The sequence below is a fragment of the Pangasianodon hypophthalmus genome, chromosome 23 (assembly GCF_027358585.1).
Source record: "Pangasianodon hypophthalmus isolate fPanHyp1 chromosome 23, fPanHyp1.pri, whole genome shotgun sequence".
Lineage (NCBI taxonomy): Eukaryota > Metazoa > Chordata > Actinopteri > Siluriformes > Pangasiidae > Pangasianodon > Pangasianodon hypophthalmus.
In genome coordinates this window covers 3,760,779-3,780,318 of record NC_069732.1, presented here as the reverse complement: position 1 = coordinate 3,780,318, position 19,540 = coordinate 3,760,779, and the positions used below count along the sequence as shown (strand labels likewise).

Here is a 19,540-nt window from a genome sequence, read left to right as displayed (position 1 = left end):
AAAAAAATGAACAGGTTTACGGTAATAGACGGAAATGAATTTAATCAGGAATTTGAAAAAGTCAATGGCAAGGTAACTGTAACCATGACACCGTAACTCCCCTTATGTGGAATTTAATTAAGCTGAACAAACAAAGGCCAGAGAGGGTGAAATTCCCAATCCCAATTCCTAGCAGCTTTAAACAAATAAGGGGTTTATTTTTAGGCCAATCTCTTTGTTCTGAATTGAAGCTAACTTTGATCTCACTGTAGGTTGTTAATCAGTAACCGTGTTCACTTCGTCATGACCTTCTCACTCACTGAACAAAGCGAGGCCTACTTGTTGGCTGTTTATGGCGAGGTTGATGTCATCTTTCCTCAGAGTGTGGTGCTCTTATTTTCATATCTCGCTCTGCAGCCTGGTTCGGGTGTGGCCACTGTGTAATCCTCTGTGGGCGGAGACTGTGGCCAGAGATCTCCCTCCTGATTGGTGCCCTCGTGATTGTTCAGGATTATTAGCGTATTAGAACGTAGTTTCGATAAAACGTGCTGTTGTGTTTGGATACAGAGAGGAAAAAGAGGTGGAGGTTTGTGGTTTTTCCGCCCTTATTGATAAAAGCCCATGCTGAGCAGCTCAGGACGGCGGAGAGAGGAAGCGAGCGGAGCTGTCTGTGTCTTTTCCGCTTCAGTCTGTCTCTCCGTCTGATCCTGCTCCACTTTTTTTGCTTGTGCATTCATAATACATGAGATGACAAACAATCTGCTCAGCCTCGTCTATCATTTACAGACCATGAATAATGGACACAAACCCACCCTGCCTTTTTTCCCTGGAAATAAGTGTGTGTGTTCCTCTCTCTGTGTGTTCCTCTCTCTGTGTCTCTCTCTCTTAGTGTGTGTCTCTGTCTCTATATGTGTGTGTGTGTGTGTGTGTGTCTCTCTCTCTCTCTCACTCTCTCTCTCTCTCTCTGTGTCTCTTTCTCTATGTGTCTCTCTCTGTTTGTGTGTGTGTATGTGTGTGTGTGAGAGAGAGAGAGTGAGATGAGATGAGATGTCCGGTCCAGTAAGAGGGCAGCAGGGCAGTGTAACAGGAGAGACATGGGTCAGTGAGAGACTGGACACACACACACACACACACACACACACACACACACACACACCCTGTTTTCTAGCAGGCTTTTTGTGTGTATATGAGGCTTGAGACCTGTGTGTTTTACATTACTTGTGCTGAGTTATGTCAGTGAAATGTGAGTGTGGCCAGCAGTGTGATGCTGTGATAAAGACCAGATGTATTTCAGCAGCTCAGAAGAACAGAACAAGCACTATAACATAGAATACACACCGGACGTGATGTGGAAGTGACACGTCTGTGTGGCAAAAGTGTGAAAACAAATCTACGCTGCAAGACACTCGCTCAAAACATGACGAGACCAACAGTACGTGTGTGCTTATATTACAGCTTTTAATACTGTAATTAGTGTTCCGTCTGTTTAATCACTTTGCTCTTTAACTACAACTGAAAATTCACATTTCAGCTTGTAATCAGTGTTTAGAGAAAGAGACACTTGTTTTACTTGAAAAGTAAAGGCGAAAAAACAGACGTCTCTCAAAGCCACGGTTATTATACCATTATTCGTTAGTAAATATCTGCTGACGTAGAGCCATCTCTGTGTATATATGATCTGGACTCGTCCTTGTCTTTCTGCTCCTCGGTCCGTGGCTCCCCCGAGGCTGAGATATGTCCTCGTTTCCATGTAGCACAGAGTTGACGTGACGCAGCGCTGCTGCGTGTCAGACGTCCACCTGGTTTGATCAAGTGCTAATTGGAAAACTGCTGGAATCCTCACCCTGTCTCTGGGAGCGAAAAGGCAGAGATTGGATTTGATCGTTTCAGTGAGACCCTGCGGGAGGAGATTTTTTTACACGCTGTCATGATGCAGGCTGATCGCTGAAGAGTTTGGCAGGCTGGTGTCAGGAGACACACACACACACACACACACACACCACTCCTCTCCATACAGCATGCTTTATAACTAATTCATGCAAGTGGCAGGATGCCATCTGTCTGTGGTGTGTATGTACATATGGTGTGTGTGTGTGTTTGTGTGTTTGTTTGTGTGTTTGTCTTTATGGTGACAGAGATGCTCAGGAGACAATAAAACTGACTGCTCTTGTCTGTGTCCCTCCTTCAAGAATATTTTGATGCCCAAGGGACAGAAAATCAAACCTAATTGCTGAGTGACTGTCACACACTGCTCATTACTCTCTGTCTGTCTATCTGTCTGTCTGTCTGTCTGTCTGTCTGTCTGTCTGTCTGTCTGTCTGTCTGTCTGTCTGTCCTAGCCTGTTTGCCTGTCTCAGCCTCTCTTTTCGTCTGTCTTTGCCTGTTTGTCTCTATCTGTCTGTTTTTCTCTTTTCCTGTCTGTGTGCCACAGCTTCTCTGTCCGTCTGTCTTTATCTGTCTGTCTGTCTTTGTCTTTCTGTCTGTGTTTGACTGTCTGCCTCTCTGTCTGCCTCTCTGTGTAGCATCTCTTACTTGTCTCTCTGTCCATCTGTCTCTTTTCCTGCCTGTTTGCTTTTTAAATCAAACTTTTTTGCCCCGGTCTCTCGATCTGTCTGTCAGTCTGTATGTTTGTCTAGACTCTCTTTTTGTCAGTCTGTCCGTCTGCCTTTGTTTGTCTGTCTTTCTGCTTGTGTCTTTATATCTGTCTGTCTTTCCAGCCTCTCTTTTTGTCAGTCTGTCTGTCTCTCTTTTTCCTGTCTGTTTGCCCCACCCACTCTGTCTGTCTGTCTCTCCATCTCCTGTCTGTCTACCTGTCTGTCTACCTGTCTCTCTGTTTTTCTCTGTCCTTTCTTTTCTTTTCAGTCCTTCTCTCTCTCTCTCTTCGTCAGTTCAGCTGAGCGTTGCTTTCTTGCATACTGAAATTCTCTCTTGGTCTCTGCAGGGATTTTCTCCCTCGCGGTTCAGGAATTGTCACTCGCAGGCCTCTTGTTCTGCAGCTAATCAACAGCAAAGCAGGTGAGTGTGTTTTCTCCGATAAACTACACACACCCAGCACACACACTCACACACACTCACAGACACAGCTCACAGCCCTGAGTCTAACAAGAATGTTGTGTGTGTATGTGTTTAGAGTATGCAGAGTTCCTGCACTGTAAAGGGAAGAAGTTTGTGGACTTTGATGAGGTTCGGATGGAGATCGAGGCCGAGACGGACAGGATCACGGGCTCGAATAAAGGAATCTCCCCCATTCCCATCAACCTGAGAGTCTACTCTCCTAATGGTATCACACACACACACACACACACAAACACACACAAACACACACACACACACACACACACAAACACCTCTTTCTATAACCTACAAGGAAACCTCACTGTTCTATAAAATATCATCCTCTCTCTCTCTCTCTCTCTCTCTCTATTCCTCAGTGTTGAATCTGACCCTCATCGACCTGCCAGGGATGACCAAGGTTGCCGTGGGTGACCAGCCGCAAGACATCGAGCACCAGATCCGAGACATGCTCTTGCAGTTCATCACTAAAGACAGCTGCCTGATCCTGGCAGTCACGCCGGCTAACACCGACCTGGCCAACTCCGATGCTCTCAAGATCGCCAAGGAGGTGGACCCTCAGGGTAGGGTGTGCTTTCCTTATAGGAATATAATCATCGATGAGGTAGTGTCACGACCAATCAGAACCGAGAATTCAGCTGCTCTGTAGTATAAACCTCTTTACTTATTGGGAAACAATCCTCAAAAATTCATCTTGCCATTTTTGTGCAGCGCAGCGTTTTTGTGAAGAGGTGCAGGAACGACAGGTAAATGTGAACATATGTGTGTTTTTGTGCAGGTCTGCGCACTATCGGCGTGATCACTAAGCTGGACCTGATGGACGAAGGAACAGACGCTCGAGACATCCTGGAGAACAAGTTGCTCCCGCTGCGCAGAGGTGGGGCTCGTGTACAGGTACAACAAACACACGCAAACGCAGCAGTCGTAGTCTAACAGCGTGTGTGTGTTCCAGGTTACATCGGCGTGGTGAACCGCAGTCAGAAGGACATCGACGGCAGGAAGGACATCCGCGCTGCTCTGGCTGCTGAGAGGAAGTTCTTCCTTTCTCATCCTGCTTACAGACACATCGCTGAGCGAATGGGAACGCCGCACCTGCAGAAGACCCTCAACCAGGTTCACCACAGCGTTCCTGACTCCGCCCACCAACATCCTGTCTAATCTAACACTATCTACTTTCCTACATCTCTTATCCTCTCACAGCTCTGGTCAAATGTTTATGCATATTCCCAGGCAATATGGAGTAAAATATTTGTATGATGTAGCCTCATCATACATCATCCAGAAATGTATAAATACAAAATATAAATACTCATCATCCAGTAATACATATACATATACAATACAAAAAGAAACCAAAGAAGGTTCCTCAGTGAGTCTAAACAAGTCATTCTCTGGGTATAAACCTATAAAACAAACAATAAGATCCACAGCATTTTTGTGGGAATTAGATATAAAAAGCACATATTTTAATGGGCTATAGGGTAAAAAATCTGAATTTGTATTATTTATAGAAATATATTTTTAGAAATCTGGAAATACACATGGGTTTTATATACAGAGGTGTGAAAATAAGTAGCCTGGACATCCGAGACAAGCAGATTTCCTATCAGGACTATAATTTTTTTTTTTTATTATTATTTTTTTTATGTAATTGCCTGGTGGATAAGTAGGAAAATAAACCTTACTCCTTATCGACTTTTGCAAAACAAAATCTGATGTGTAAGCATCTTGATGATGTAACTACAGCACATGCTACTCCTTCCGAATCCCTTCCACGTCAGCTAAGAAGTGAGCTAGTTTTTGGTAGAATGACAGATTAGTTCGATTGAACGAATGACAGAAGATTTTTTTTTTAAATCAGGAACATGCAGGTATGTGAAAAATGCTGCCGAAGCCGAGAAAAGCCGTTATATAAGTCTCCTGCTGGGACAATGCGCACTCACTTCGCAGTTAAACATGTTAAGAGAAAATAAATATGTTAGTCAGGCTTGAGTAATATCTTTTAAATGTGATACGAGAACAGAATATGACAGCTTCTAGCTGAAACTGTGGTCCACGACTTGCTGACTTTTAATCGAGGATGCAAATGCGATGTATTCCATTAGGAACTATGTGAGAAGATAATCATAAACTCGTTCTTTTAACTAGCTGACTAGTCCACCATACCTTATTACATTATGTTAGCAGTTAGGTTTCCATGCAACACTGGAGCTTTTACTTCTTTGTGAGCTAGCTAATTTGTTTAGCCCGATTATAGATTTCATGTCCTCTAAAAACAAAACCGTCTCTCCTCGTGTTCTGTCTCGCAGCAATTGACTAACCACATCCGGGACACGTTGCCTGGTTTACGCAGTAAGTTGCAGTCGCAGCTCCTGTCTCTGGAGAAAGAGGTGGAGGAGTACAAGAACTTCCGTCCTGACGACCCCACACGCAAGACCAAGGCTCTGCTGCAGTGAGTGATGTTCCCTTTCACCGCCTCTCTAAACGTCTCTCAGTAAACACTTGTTGTATCTATACTCCAGTATTTAAAAAATAATCACATTTTCAGTACAATGCCCCAATTAAAATCAGCCATCATGAGTTTCGTAACAATCATTTCTTAATTTTTGGTTTTTGATTCATATGCTATAAAATAAAAAGGCACAGAATAATCCTGCAATACATTTTCTATTACATCCTCTTGGTATTTTATAACACGAGTCATATTTTTAAAGTCGGAGTCTCCGCATAAAGCGTTTAAACAATAATTCAGGCGGAAGAAACAACAGTTGCTGCCTTAAATCACACACGGACACATCATTTCTCAGAAATGCCCTTACAATAAAATAATAAATAATTAGATCTGGTTTTTGGAGACCAAATGACTTTTTTTTTATTCATAAAAAAAAAGATTTTCTCCTTTTATAAAAATATACCTTGTCTAATACTCTAGTAAATTCAGTGTCAGTACGTAAGTGTACCAATGAAAATGTGGTCAGTGTGAGTGCTTTAGCCACATTAGCCTTGGAATTGAATTCTGGATTCTGATTCATTTCCTGTAACAGCAGCTCTGACAGTAGTTCATCTGCGAATCACAGGTTTATATTAAAGCGCTCGTTCTGATACGTTTCTATAACAACAACTTACACAGGCGAATTGTACGACGGATGCTCCACATAAACAGATGCTCAGTATTGTGTAATCGATGATATGGTGAAGTTTTCTGTAAGGTTTATATAACATGCACGGAAGGAGTCTCCAGTGTCAGCGCTTTGTAACAGTCAGAGGTAAAGCTGTAACTTTAAGTTTTCCGACATCTTCAGTACAGAGGAGTTTACGCTGTAGAGTTTCTCGGTAACGTGACAAGCTGCGTTTTTTGTCTTATTAACGTCAAGACAGAGAAGAAGAGAGGCTGGTGAGGGAACGACCGTTTATAGCTGCTTTAATGTAAATAAGAAAAGGAACTTGTTTTGCGGATTTTCCACAACATTAAATGTAACTATAAATGGATTCAAAAAAGTATGTTGTGTCGTATTTTAATAAATAAAAATTGTAGTTGTTGACAAATTCCTGTGGTGTAAGCGGAATAAAACACTTCAGAACATGCTGTAGGAAATTAATCAACTTTGGGATGCTAGCAGTAACTCCAGCATCACTGATTATATTCCTTACATAGTTAATAGAGCACTAATTATGTGAATGAATGAATAAACATCTGTGTGGGTATTCGTGTGTGTGTGTGTGTGTGTGTGTGTGTGTGGTCATCAGGATGGTGCAGCAGTTCGGCGTGGACTTTGAGAAGTGTATCGAGGGCTCAGGAGATCAGGTGGACACGGTGGAGCTGTCCGGAGGCGCCAGGATTAACCGCATCTTCCACGAGCGCTTCCCTTTCGAGCTGGTCAAGGTGAACCACACACACACACACTTTCCCACACTTCCTCACACTTGCTCACATCCCTACAGCTTCACACTGAATGACTGACTCCTTCTTTTCGTTTCTGTCGTGTCTCTGTGTTTATCAGATTGTGTTTGATGAGAAGGAGCTGCGGCGAGAAATCAGTCACGCCATTAAGAACGTCCACGGTGTCAGGCAAGTGGAGCTTCAATGAGACCTCCTGCAGCTGGAACACCGTCTTCTCTCTATAACACACCACACACACACGTGCGCACACACACACACACACACACACACACACACACACTAACTATGTAGAATATAACATACAGTGGGAGTTTCACAGGAGTTTCAACCACATAAAAAGCATGACTTCAATAATGTAACTATCACACACACACACACACACACACACACACACATACACACACACACATACACACAGACATGCACATAAAGTCACGTACAAACACTCACCCACACAGACATACAGACTATTGTGAACACAGACACTTCTGCACATAGACACTCAGACCCAGACTTTCACACACACAGACATACAGACACTTGTGCACACCGACATATAGTCACTAACACACAGACAGTTGCACACACCCCCACACACACACACAAACACACACACTGTTTCACTATTAATCTGTTTGTCCCTGTGTGTGTTTACGAGGATTTAAACTGTCGACTCAGCTCTTTCCCATAGATTCAGACACACACAGTCTGCTGCTCGGCCTTGTATGTACTGTACTGACAACCTGTTTCATTTTTCCTTCTTTCTCTCTCTCTCTTTCTCTCTCTCTTTACTTTCTACACTTCTCGCTTTCCTATCACTCTCACTTCATCTCCCTGGTTTGCTCGTCACCTCTTTGTCTTCTGTTGTCACTTGTCGTTTTTGACTGACTGTTGTGTCTCTTTTTAATTCTTTGGTTTTGAGCTTCTTCCCTGTCACTGTCTGCATGTCACTACTTTTTTCCCCCCTCTTCCTCCATGCTCTTATTGTTATTTTACCTGTCTGTCTATATGTTTTTTGTCACCCCATCTGTCTGTCTGTCTGTCTGTCTGTCTCCCCCACACCCCTGTATGTTCTCAGAACTGGCCTGTTCACCCCCGACCTGGCGTTTGAAGCCATCGTGAAAAAGCAGATCATAAAGCTGAAAGAGCCCTGTCTCAAATGTATCGATCTGGTGATTCAGGAGCTCATCAACACGGTCAGGCAGTGCACCAACAAGGTACTGCGCTGCTGCCTGGCCCCTACACAGGGGGGCGCTCAGTCGGCGAGAGGGGGCGGGGTCACACCGGCCTTGCAGCACGCCGCAAAAAACTGCTCTCATTACGCTTTCATTCATCTAAATCACAGAAAGTGAAATGAGAGGAGTCCAGATTTGTTATGAAATGTTACAAAATAAAACTTTAAAGTCCCCCTGAACTCAAAAACATCATGTTTAAATAATGCACTCCTCACAGAGTAGTATGAGGTCAATATTTTTCTATTAAAAATACAGAATTTCTTTAATTTTTTAAATGAAATAAGCTAGCTAATAACAGGAAGTATATACAGCTGGATTAGCTATGCTAACTAAGCTAGTTAATGCTAGCACAGTGCAGAGTTTAGGTAGCTGGTTGGTTGGATACTGATATTTAACTATTATATTGTGTAAATAAAGGCAGTAAATAAATACATTTAAGCAGGAAGCTGGGGGCTGAGAAAGTGAAAATAATAACAGGTAAAAACAGGTTTGTGATAATCAACTCGGAGATTTCAGTTTTTTTGTGTTTAAACGTGTGGTTTCACTGCGTTATTTGTGAGTCGACATGTTCAGGGGCACTTTAAGTTAAACATTAACAGTCTCACACCACTGGGTTTGTAATTAAATATTTAAACAGCCCAGTGTAATAAGACTCTGGTGGAACATTAGCGTGTGTATCGCGTGCCGGAATGACCCCCCAGCCTGCCGGCCGCCCTGTGTGTGGGTTCAGCTGTCGTGTGTTGAGGTTTTGTGCTGGTCTTGTGCAGCGGAGACGAACGGACACGGGATCCCGCTCGTCTCAGGTCCAAAAGGAGCAAACCGCATGGCCGATCAACTTCTACTGAGCCGAAACTGCAGCCACTGCAGCCAGGCGTTACATTCCAGCACTGTTTTTAATGCGCCCTCATCGACTTCCCCTCGATTATACTTCACACGAGGGGATTTCCTTGAAATTTCCTTCGAACAATGCGCTGTGAAGTCAAGGTTTAAGATTGGACTTGATGTTATTGTTGTCGTCATGCACATTTGAAGTAAAGACAGAAGAGGATAGAAGAGGATAGACTGAAATATTGCACGTCCATCAAATAGTGATCTTTGAATAAAATTGTGTCTTTTTACATTTATAAAGATAAAATACATAATATTTGCAAACTAGGTAGCTTGCTATGTAGCCTTCTAGGTGACTATCTAGCAGAATACAGGTAGTCAAGTGAGCAGTGGTTACGTGTATAGATAGTAGAACACGTATAGTCAGAGGTACAAGTATAGTAGTATAGTAGAAATCAAATGTGTAATCAGTAAGGAATAAAAATTGGGGATCTTTTGTCATTGGAAAATAATCAAGGACGGAGTGGGGTGATGATGCGGAGTTAATGTTGCAATCCAAGACTTGATTATTTATCTATAACAGAACAAGTTATAGATATAATCTCTGAACAAGTGCTTTATACCACTCTTATACCACAACAATTTTCCCTTGATTACATTAAAAAAAAAAGATTAATTAAGTCTTAGTTTTTGTCTGTTTATAGTTACATTTAATGATAAGGAACGTCCACAAAACAAGGTGGTTCCTGTTGGCACTTACGTTATAGCAGCTATAAAGAGTCGTTCCCTCACCAGCCGCTCTTTTATTATCTAAAGACGCAGCTTGTCAGGTTAACAAGAGACGTTAAATGTTTTAAAGTTAAACGTAAACCCGTCTGTCCTGAAGATGTACATAAACTTAGATCCAGACTTCTACAAATTGAAACATGCTTGATGATAGATGGGGGAAGAGACTAAAGTGGAGCCGTAGTGAGAAATCAGAGGATGATTAAAAAATTTTTTAGAAAAAAAAAAGGGAATTTGGTTTTGCTTTGATCGACACTGGTGAATTCATGAAGAGTTCACAAGATAAAGCAAAGCGTTTTCTTTCAGATGTTTTAAGACTCCTTCTAATGAGCCACCTTATTTATTTATTTATTTATTTTTGTTCGTTTTTGATCACAGTGTGTCCTGTGCAGTCTCCGCGTATAGTCGTAGTGTGTGTTGACTTCATCGCGTTCTGAGGGCGATCTAACTACCTTCACTTGATCTTAAGTGTTGAACTGTAAAGCAGCTGTTAAGATGGTGAAATGGTTGATGAGGGCTCGTTAAAAGCAGTGTTGTAACGCAGGGCGGGTGTTTGGCTCGACCCTGCCGGGAGGGTGTGGTGGATTACAGGGGGATTTATGGGTAATTCAGCTAGGAGTGAGGATGTGGAAACCGCGGCCTGCCTCTTTTTGGACTGGTATAAGTGTCTGTCTGTAGATTACTGATTAATAACTAACTAAATTTTCTTCTTCTTCTTCTCCTTCTGTTTTTTTGTTCCTCCCTACCTTGTGCTCTCGCACATCTTTTCTCTCTCCCCTACGACACAACCCCTTCTCTCTTTCCCGAACGCGCTCTCAGAACGGGGCTGTTCACCCCTGACCTGGCCTTCGAGGCCATCGTGAAAAAGCAGATCCTCAAACTGAAAGCGCCCAGTCTGAAGTGCGTGGACATGGTGATGAACGAGCTCACTACGCTCGTCAGGAAATGTGCCGACAAGGTAAACCAGGAGGGGAGCGAAAAATGAAACACGACCTCGTCCCTCGTCCCCTTCCTCCTGGTCGTGTTCACATTCCTCTACGCTTGGTTCCTCCACCCTATCAGCCGATCAGCACCTGTTTGTCTGAGATCAGCCCTTCTTCCACACAACCTCACTTGTCCACGCCCGTGCTCCATGTTCGCACTGTCCATGTCAGGTCATGTCTGTCCATCATGTGGTCCATGAACCCTGCTCAGTAGCATGCGCAGCCCTGATTTCTCTGGAAACGCACCATTCGTGCTTCCTGTTCCTGCTTCAGCAGTCTGATAGACTTCCACTTGTTCATGCTTTTTCCAAACCTCTCGTTAGCCTCATGCATAGGAAGTTGAAATTAGCTCCAGCACTATGGATGGATTCAAAACTGATTTAAATCTAATATCATTTTGGCATTTCATCGATTCATTTTGATCAGATATATCAGACAATAATCAACAACAGCGTGGTGTGATGAAGCAGAGTTACTGTTGCCATCCTGAAGTTGATTATTTTCCAACAACAGCACAAAGTGTTTTATTCCTTTCATACCACAGCAGTTTGCTCAAAAAGTTATCAATTAATAAATGAAACATCATTCTTTTTATCCATTTATAGTTACATTTAATGTTGTGAAACATCATCAAAACAAGTTCCCGTTCTCAGTAATGATATAGCAGCTATAAACAGTTGTTCCCCCACCACCTCTATAATAATCTTTTTTTTCTCTCTTTAAGCATAAATTCCTCTGTCCTGAAGAAAACTTAAAGTTACAGCTGTACAGCTGACACTGGAGACTCCTTCCGTAAAATGTTAAAGTGCCATCTCCTTCACATAGAACTTCACCATATCAACAATTCCACGCGCTTTTAAATCCGTTTATATGGAGCGTGCTTCGTACAAGTCGCTGTCCAACTTCTGACCAATCAGAATCCAGAATTCTCTCTCCAAGTCACATCTGACCACCAAAATGTACGTAGTGTTAGAGCTCTGACTCAAAGCAAGCAACAGATAAGTGAGATACGCATCCCAAGGATTTTTTTTTTTCCCGTAATTTATTTTAGGCCTATGTTAACTGCTTTAACCAAAGCCATGATTAAAAACAACAAAGCCACACAATGAAGATGAGAACACAGCAGCATGTATTATAAATGATACCAAATAAACAATAAGAAAAAGAGTAAAAGCAAATAAATAGAAACAAGCAAGAGGAAGGGAAAACAGACGAGAGCTTCATTAGCCACGTTGTTTTTTCTTTTTTTTGTTTTAGAGGTGAGAACTATATAGTGATCTTTGAATAACATGGCTAATAATAATAATAATGATAATAATAATAATAGTACCAGCATGGCTTCTACTTCATTAACCTGTAAAGAGAAGAGCATGCACAAACACCAAAACGAGGCGTCCCTCATGGTCCTGAGGGAATTACAAACATCTCGGGTTATCTCTGTTTTTGATGCGCCGACAGTCTTTAACCTAAAGCAAGGAGCAACACGGGAACTTGATGGTTAAAGAGAGTTAAAATGATACCAGGAACAATCTAGATTCATAAAAGCACTGTAAACAAAGTCAATAATAATCCCAGCATGCCACTTGTTTAGCTGTGGTGGTGGAGGAATGAGGGCCATCTGCCCCCTTGTGGAAGTGGGAGGAACAGCGTCATGAACATGCATATATTTTTTTCACTCTTGGGTTTGTACCTTTTTGCATTAAAGTAGCAAGAACATCCATTTCTCTCTCTCTCCCTCTCCCTCTCTCTCTCTCTCTCTAGACTAACACCACTTAACCACAGCCATCACTCTCAGCTTTGGAAAACTATATTTGTGATGTTCAGCATCTCAAATATAGACTTATGTTTGCTCATGTCACAATTTAGTTTTTTTTTTTTTTTAAACATAAGTCTTTTTGTTAAGATTAAACATTTTGGGCACACTCGATTCTGTAGCTGTAGTGTAGTTTTAATTAGCGGGAGTTTATATTAGGGCTGCACAAAATAACTTAAATCATATCCTTTTTTGTGTTTTTTTTTTTTTCAACCTTTGCTCATTTACAAAATTATGAGTAGTTACTTAATCAATGTAGGAGCAAATCAAGTATTATTGCACTTTATCGTTTTACATCATCCATTACCCTTGTACTGTATTTTGCATTCATTTAAAAAAATCTGAATCAGGATGAGACTCGCCATAAATAAAGAAATTTGTTTAATTATTTATTAATAAACCAGCATAGTATACTGAAGTATGCAGTTATTTTATCTTTGTCATCATTTTAATGAAGATATTTTATTGTTTTCATTTCAAAAGATTTTTCTGAATAGATTTTAGACTTAGATTTTTTTTAATTCACTTTACATTTTATTCTATATTAGTTTTTATATTCCTATGCTCATTTTATGTATTTATATTTTCATTTCATATTTATATTTTATCTCTGTGCATTTTATTGTATTATATTTTTTTATTACTTATCTGTACAGTGCTTTGAGCTACCAATAAAAAAAGAAAAACAATCAAAAAACATTGGCCAGTTGGCTAACTTGAGAGAAGTTTACTAAAATCGCAGTTTAAAAAAATTGCAAGCCAAATATCGCAATCATGATTTAAGTGTGATGAATTGTGCAGCTCTAATACAGATTTATGAATTAAATACACGATTTGTTCAAGCCGATCGTACCTTGCTGATGGTGAAAGCTTTGCTCACTGATTTGCTCCATGTGTGTGCGCGTGTGTGTGTGCGCGTGTGTGCGCATGTGTGTGCGCGTGTGTGCGGGTGTGTGTGCGCTTGCTGATTGCAGTCTCAGCCGAAAGCAAGTGCGTCCTCTTTGGTCTGACCTTTCTGTGAACTAGATCATGCTGATGCTTGGTTTTGGGTGTGAGCAGCTTCCACGCTCAATCACTGCATGTGTATGTGAGTGTGTGTTTGAGTGTGTGTGTGTGAGAGAGAGAGAGAGAGAGAGAGAGAGAGAGAGAGAGGAGTGTATTTGTGTGTATACAGTAAACACTGTATTCTGCAGTGTTATGGTGTTTTTGTCTGCAGCTGAACTCATACCCCCGCCTGAGAGAGGAGACGGAGAGAATTGTCACTACATATGTCCGAGAGCGAGAGGGGAAGACAAAGGACCAGGTGACACGCGCAAACACACACACACACACACACACCCCGCTTACACACACGCACAACTGTTTCACACACATTTTACACCAGGACGTATTTACACCTGAATTATTTTTTTTTTACTGAAGAAATAGCATTAAATCAAATTTCAGGGTTTTGCCATGGTGCCATTTGGCAGTGGCTTTCTCTTAAATAAGAACATTTAAAAAACACGTAACACAGATTTTAAACTGATATTTAAAATAGACTGTCTCTTAAATGACTGTCCCCCAAACTGCCGTCTCCTTAAAGGACAATACCCCAAAGGACCGTCTCTTAATTGACTGTCTCCCAAAAGACCATCCCTTAAAGGAATATCCCCCAAACTACCATCTCCTTAAAGGACTGTACCCCAAAGGAACATCCCTTAAAGGACTGTCCCCCAAAGTATCATCCCTCAAAGGTCTGTCTCTCAAAGCACGGTCCCCTAAAGAATTGTCCCTCAAAGGACTGTCCTCAAAGCACGCTCCCCAAAAGCACCATCTTCCAAAGTACTGTCCCCAAAGAGTCACTGTCCTCAAAGAATCCCCATGCCCACCCCTACTCCTGTACAAATCAGCCTCAGCTCTTGTTCATTTGAATATCTGTTTGCTGTCTCGAGTCAGTATGGATCTCTGTCTTCAGGTTCTGTTGCTGATCGACATCGAGTTGTCTTACATCAACACCAACCACGAGGACTTCATTGGATTTGCCAAGTAGGTATACACTGTCGCCTGTGTGTTTATTAGTGTGTGCTCTACAGGCCTTGGTCTTTTTCGGTCACGTGTGTGTGTGCTGGAGGTTGGTACTAATCCCTGTAGTCTTGACTTCACCTTAAACCTGAACTAAACTGCTCACTGCAGTGTGTATACCAACTGAGACGAATGTAAAAATGGTGGTATAACTATTTCAAACAAACTCTCCTGCATAAAGTAAAGTCAGGATGCCGGGAAATGCACAGACTTTTTGTTCAATGCAGTGATTATATTTTACTCCAAGAAGCTCCCCCTTGAACTTTTTCAAAAGTTTATATCCCCACAGAAACAGTACAAAAAAAAAAAAAAAAAAAAAAACACTGCTTGGAAATATACTTCCACACGGCAGCATGAAGGACCAGTGAGATTGTTACGCTCCAGACCCTGGCCTTAGATCAAGGAAAACAGTAGATTTCTTGCTTTATTTTTAGAAAACCACTTCGGGCTTTCATTTCTGTATATTGTAGATGATGTAAACATAAATGATTGCACCATCAATACTTCTGTTAAGCCTAATTGTTGGAAACATCCAGCAAAGCACTGAGACAAAGGTGACGATTTAAAGTCAATTCAAATCCATGAGTTTGGCCTGGAAGGTTCTGCGAAGCTCTATGCAAGACGGCTGTCGCTGATAAATGCACAATATACTATCGGTGATCTGTAGGTGATCTATCGTGACTGATGGTGGATTAGAAGGAACTGCTAGCATGACCTCATTAGCAAACTGGGTCGTGGTGCTTGCTGTGGTTTTATTTAGGATTAGCAGCTAGCTGTTTCTGGGTTAAGTTTTCTTTTACTCCATTTTAGATTTATTCTAGTAGAAAATGCCAAAAATGTTCTCTGTGATTTTGCATGGATATAGTCAAATTTTAGCATGATGTTGCTAGGACAAAGCAAGAAGTAATTTGTTGAGTAAGTTGTTGAATGTCAGCTAACATGTTGGTGAACGCGGTTTGTCCCAACGTTGCATGGTTTTCAGTTGCTTCTCACAGCGTCATTAAAACGGGTGCTCATAGCATGTACAGTGGAAAAAGGCTTCCTGGTTTAGTTTGGCGTGTGACGTGGTTCGTTGTGCGCATGCCCCGAGTGCGTGTGCTAGCGTTAGCGCTCATGCCAGCCCTGTTAACGGTTCTCGTGACGTCACATTTCAGTCTAGACCACCGGAGGCTGGATGACGGTACCCTTCCCAGGTACGACAGCGACAGGTTCGGCTTTTTCCCAAACTAAAAGTCCAGCAGTGCAGGTTTAGCTCTGTAAATGAGTTTGGTTTTATTAGTGCAGTACAGAGTCTAGAGTAGTAATGTGTATGTCAGATTAATCGTTTTGTTCTTTCCTTCTTTTCTATCTTCGGCTCTCTTTATTTTTCTCCATCCAGTGCACAACAGAGGACACATGCGAACAAGAAAAGGCCCATTCCAAACCAGGTACGTCCTGCTACACAGCGCTCACCCATGCTTTTCTTTTTCTTCTTATTTTTTTTTCATCCACTTATCACCTCTGCCTTCCACAAATAAAGTGTACCCTCACCTGCATATCTTCCTGCAACGCTGAATGCTACATATAAGACTCCTGTTTACTTGGGGTGATTTCCACTGCACACACACATACATACAAAAAAAAGCATGCACAAACAGGAACTAATGGAACTTGAAGTTCAGGTTAATTTTCATTTAACACCAAAGCGTTTGCATGATGTGGCAATTGTTAAGTCTGCCTTAATGTTTTTCTCTCTTATTGGTCGTTTGGTGGACCAGCTCATATCACTTGCAACAAAATTATTGACCAGGGAAAAAAATTTAGTATAGTTTTTACATTTTGTCAGAGAAATATTGTCAATTATACATTTTCCTGGACATTTTGATGGCTATATTTTTCTTTGTGAGAAAAAAAACAACAGAGGGTTTCAGAAAGGGTTCCAAGTAGAACCACTGTTGGAAACAAAGAACCCTTAGCTATTAAAGACAATTGTGAAATTAAACATTTATACAACTTCATGTTGCTTTAGTGGAACAAAGAACTATGGTATTATCCCTGCCCCTAGTACTATTAGATCCTGCTGGTACTAGTTTTGAGCAGGTACCAAAAACCAAATGGAATCTTTGCTACTACAATCTTTCTGTTTTCTGGTGCCAAAAGTTTTGGTACAGTGGTACTGAACTAGTGGCCAATGGCAAAAGCACAGTTCCTGTTTTCTGGTGCCAAACATATTGAATAAAGCCCATCCACTCTAAAAAGAGGTTAAAATACTTTACCTCTAGCACCTTACACTTTCAGAGAGGGTTCCACTAAGTGAAAAGATCCATTAACTATCCAAAGAACCCTTGCAGAAAACCTTTTTGTGCATTTTTTGAGAAATGAAATGATAATTAGAATATAACAGTGTTGGGTTACCTTCACAAATACAACAGCAATGAACCAGTGCTACTAGTCCTGCACCATTGGTACCACTGGTTCCTCTTAGTACCAACCTTGAACAGATATTAAGAACCAACTGAATTTTTGGTACTGGATTGGTGGCCAGTGGAAAAAGCACAGGTCCTGTTTTCTGGTGCCAAAAATCTTGAATAAAGCTCATAGACTCTTAAGATGTTCTCAGGTTGTTCTTTTGGGGAACTTAAAAAAGTTCTGTGTAGAGCTGCTTAAACAAGGGTTTCCCTTTCAGAGAACCACTTTAGAAATCCGAGAACCTGTCCAAAGAACCATCAAGAAACCCTTTTTGTAAGAGTGTGTGGTTTTTGAGGAATTAAATGAAAAATGTCGCTGTCACAAATACAGTAGCAACGAACAGTGCTCTGTTGGTTCCATTGGTTCCTGTTGGTACTAGACTTGAGCAGACACAAAAGACCAACTGGAACCTTTGGTACTGGACTGGTGTCCAATAGTGAAAAACAAACAAGTTTTTGTTTTGTTGTGCAGTGGAATAAAGCCCAAACACTCACAGGGATTGACTCTATCTAGCACCTGAAAGGTCACTCAGTTTGTCCTTTTGGGGGAAATCCTCTAAAGGTTCTTTTCAGAAGGGGTTCTGAGTGGAAATACTTTAGAAAGCTATGAACCTCTAAGTGTCCAAAGGACCCTTAAGAGACCCTTTGTGCAGGTTATAAGAAATTAAACATTTGTGCAAGTTGAGAATTAAAGACACAAATAAAAAGTTAAAGATTATTGGTTGCTTTGGTGGGACATATGAACAATGCTACTAGCTCTACCCCAGAGTACCACTGGTTCCTGTTGGTACTAGTCTTAAGCAGGTAATAAAAATCAACTGGAATCTTTGGTACTGGGCTGGTGACCAATAATGGAAAAGCATAGCTCCTGTTTTCAGGTGCCAATTTGAGCCATGGAATAAAACCCATACAGTTTTAAGGAAAAAAGGTTTCACCTAGTATCCTACGTGCTTCTTTGACTTCCATCCCTTTAGGGAGGAAACCCTTAGACTATATAGTCAGTCTATAAGTCTGTGTTGAGCCTCTCTAGGAATCTAATCCCTATTAACTATCCAAAGAACCTTTGAAGAATCCTTTATTTCTCAGACTGTAGAGTACCCAAACCCTTCCCCTGTTTCCCTTTCCCTATACTCATGAAGTTCCAGCCAGGCCCGAGTGTGCATCGTCTCCCCTGCAGTGCCCACTCGCTGGTTTTATCATGTTTATGCTACACGAAATGTTTCCACGATTAAACTTTTAAAGTTTCAGCCACAATATTACAGCAAGGAGCAATCGGAGAGTGATTGAATCAGGCGAGCGCTCCCTTCGCCACTGCACCCCCCCCCCCCCCCCCCCCCCACACACACACACACACACCTTCCCTTACGCCTTCGATACACTAATTTAGCATGTGATGCTCATCAGGCATGAATTTGCACAGCTACCAAACCCAACATGCCAAGAAGTGATCAGTATTGTTCTCATTATTCTCATTTACAACCTGTTATGCCTCAATTAACTCAAGCTTTTTCTTCTTTTTCCTTTTTGTAGAGTAATTTAAATTACGCATGGATTGCAACTGTGACAATGAAGCAGCATTTATGATACATGCAAGATTTTTCATATTGCAAGTGAATCTAATTGCATGTACTTGTGTTCTGTTGCTCTCTCTCTCTCTCTCTCTCTCTCTGTCTCTCTGTCTCTCTCTCTCTTTATATATATATCTTGGTCTCTTGCTGTCTCTTTGTCTGTTTCCTTCTATTCCTTTTCCCTTTTTTCCTCTCTTCGTGTCTTCCTATTGTCCTGGGATGTTGTACATGTCTTTCCCTCGCTTTTTGCTTGTCCTCTGACTTGATTTTCCCCCTTGTCCTAACCTCACCCCCATCACTGCAGGGTGAAATACTGGTAAGTACCCCACACAAACCAACTTTGCCCGGTCAGGGGGTCACCAGGGCTCAGCCAATCAGGAGAACTGAGGCTACGACCGTTTTCCAACCAGTGGCGTCCACGTATTTCTATTCGTTTTGTTTAATTTGTTTGGAACAAGCCGCTCGGTGTATCATTTAGATTCTGGTTTTAACCGAAGAAATTGTTTTGTTCTACCCCGCAGCTAAGCGGACTCATAGAGGGAACACCAGAAAAGGTATTCCAGTTCTCACACTTTAAATGGTGGAACCCGGGAGGAATCGCACTGGCTGCTAGTTTTTTTTTCATCGCTGTTACCAGTAATCGGTAATGGCCCTAATTCTGCTCCAAGTCTCGTTACGCTACAATTAAGCACCACTTCTCTAACACACAAGTAATTTGAACATGTAATTAAACACGTTAATGCAAACGCTACTAACAATGTCATATTGATATATTTGTTATAATTTAAAGGAGCACTCCAGCACTTTTTATCCTAATCCATATCCACAGCGTGTATAGTGAATGTGTGATTACCACGAACATGA

General features: G+C 41.5%; 1 protein-coding gene across 16 annotated transcripts in view; it reads left to right on the top strand.

Annotated features, from left to right (window-relative positions):
* The window catches only part of dnm2a (dynamin 2a), a 54,155-nt gene that overhangs the window by 12,244 nt on the left and 22,371 nt on the right, over positions 1 to 19,540 (top strand). For 5 of the 16 annotated variants that reach the window (XM_053228260.1, XM_053228261.1, XM_053228254.1 and 2 more), the window contains 14 exons: positions 2,921 to 2,994; positions 3,110 to 3,259; positions 3,411 to 3,614; positions 3,830 to 3,928; positions 4,004 to 4,164; positions 5,361 to 5,503; positions 6,799 to 6,934; positions 7,053 to 7,120; positions 8,031 to 8,169; positions 13,814 to 13,900; positions 14,555 to 14,625; positions 15,816 to 15,854; positions 16,040 to 16,088; positions 19,198 to 19,230. In XM_053228260.1, the coding sequence (XP_053084235.1) occupies positions 2,921 to 2,994; positions 3,110 to 3,259; positions 3,411 to 3,614; positions 3,830 to 3,928; positions 4,004 to 4,164; positions 5,361 to 5,503; positions 6,799 to 6,934; positions 7,053 to 7,120; positions 8,031 to 8,169; positions 13,814 to 13,900; positions 14,555 to 14,625; positions 15,816 to 15,854; positions 16,040 to 16,088; positions 19,198 to 19,230 (1,453 nt within the window). Of the gene's footprint in view, positions 1 to 2,920; positions 2,995 to 3,109; positions 3,260 to 3,410; positions 3,615 to 3,829; positions 3,929 to 4,003; positions 4,165 to 5,360; positions 5,504 to 6,798; positions 6,935 to 7,052; positions 7,121 to 8,030; positions 8,170 to 10,620; positions 10,760 to 13,813; positions 13,901 to 14,554; positions 14,626 to 15,815; positions 15,855 to 16,039; positions 16,089 to 18,980; positions 18,993 to 19,197; positions 19,231 to 19,540 lie in introns of all 16 variants that reach the window. The other 11 variants (XM_053228265.1, XM_026946037.3, XM_053228264.1 and 8 more) reach the window with 8 other exon arrangements.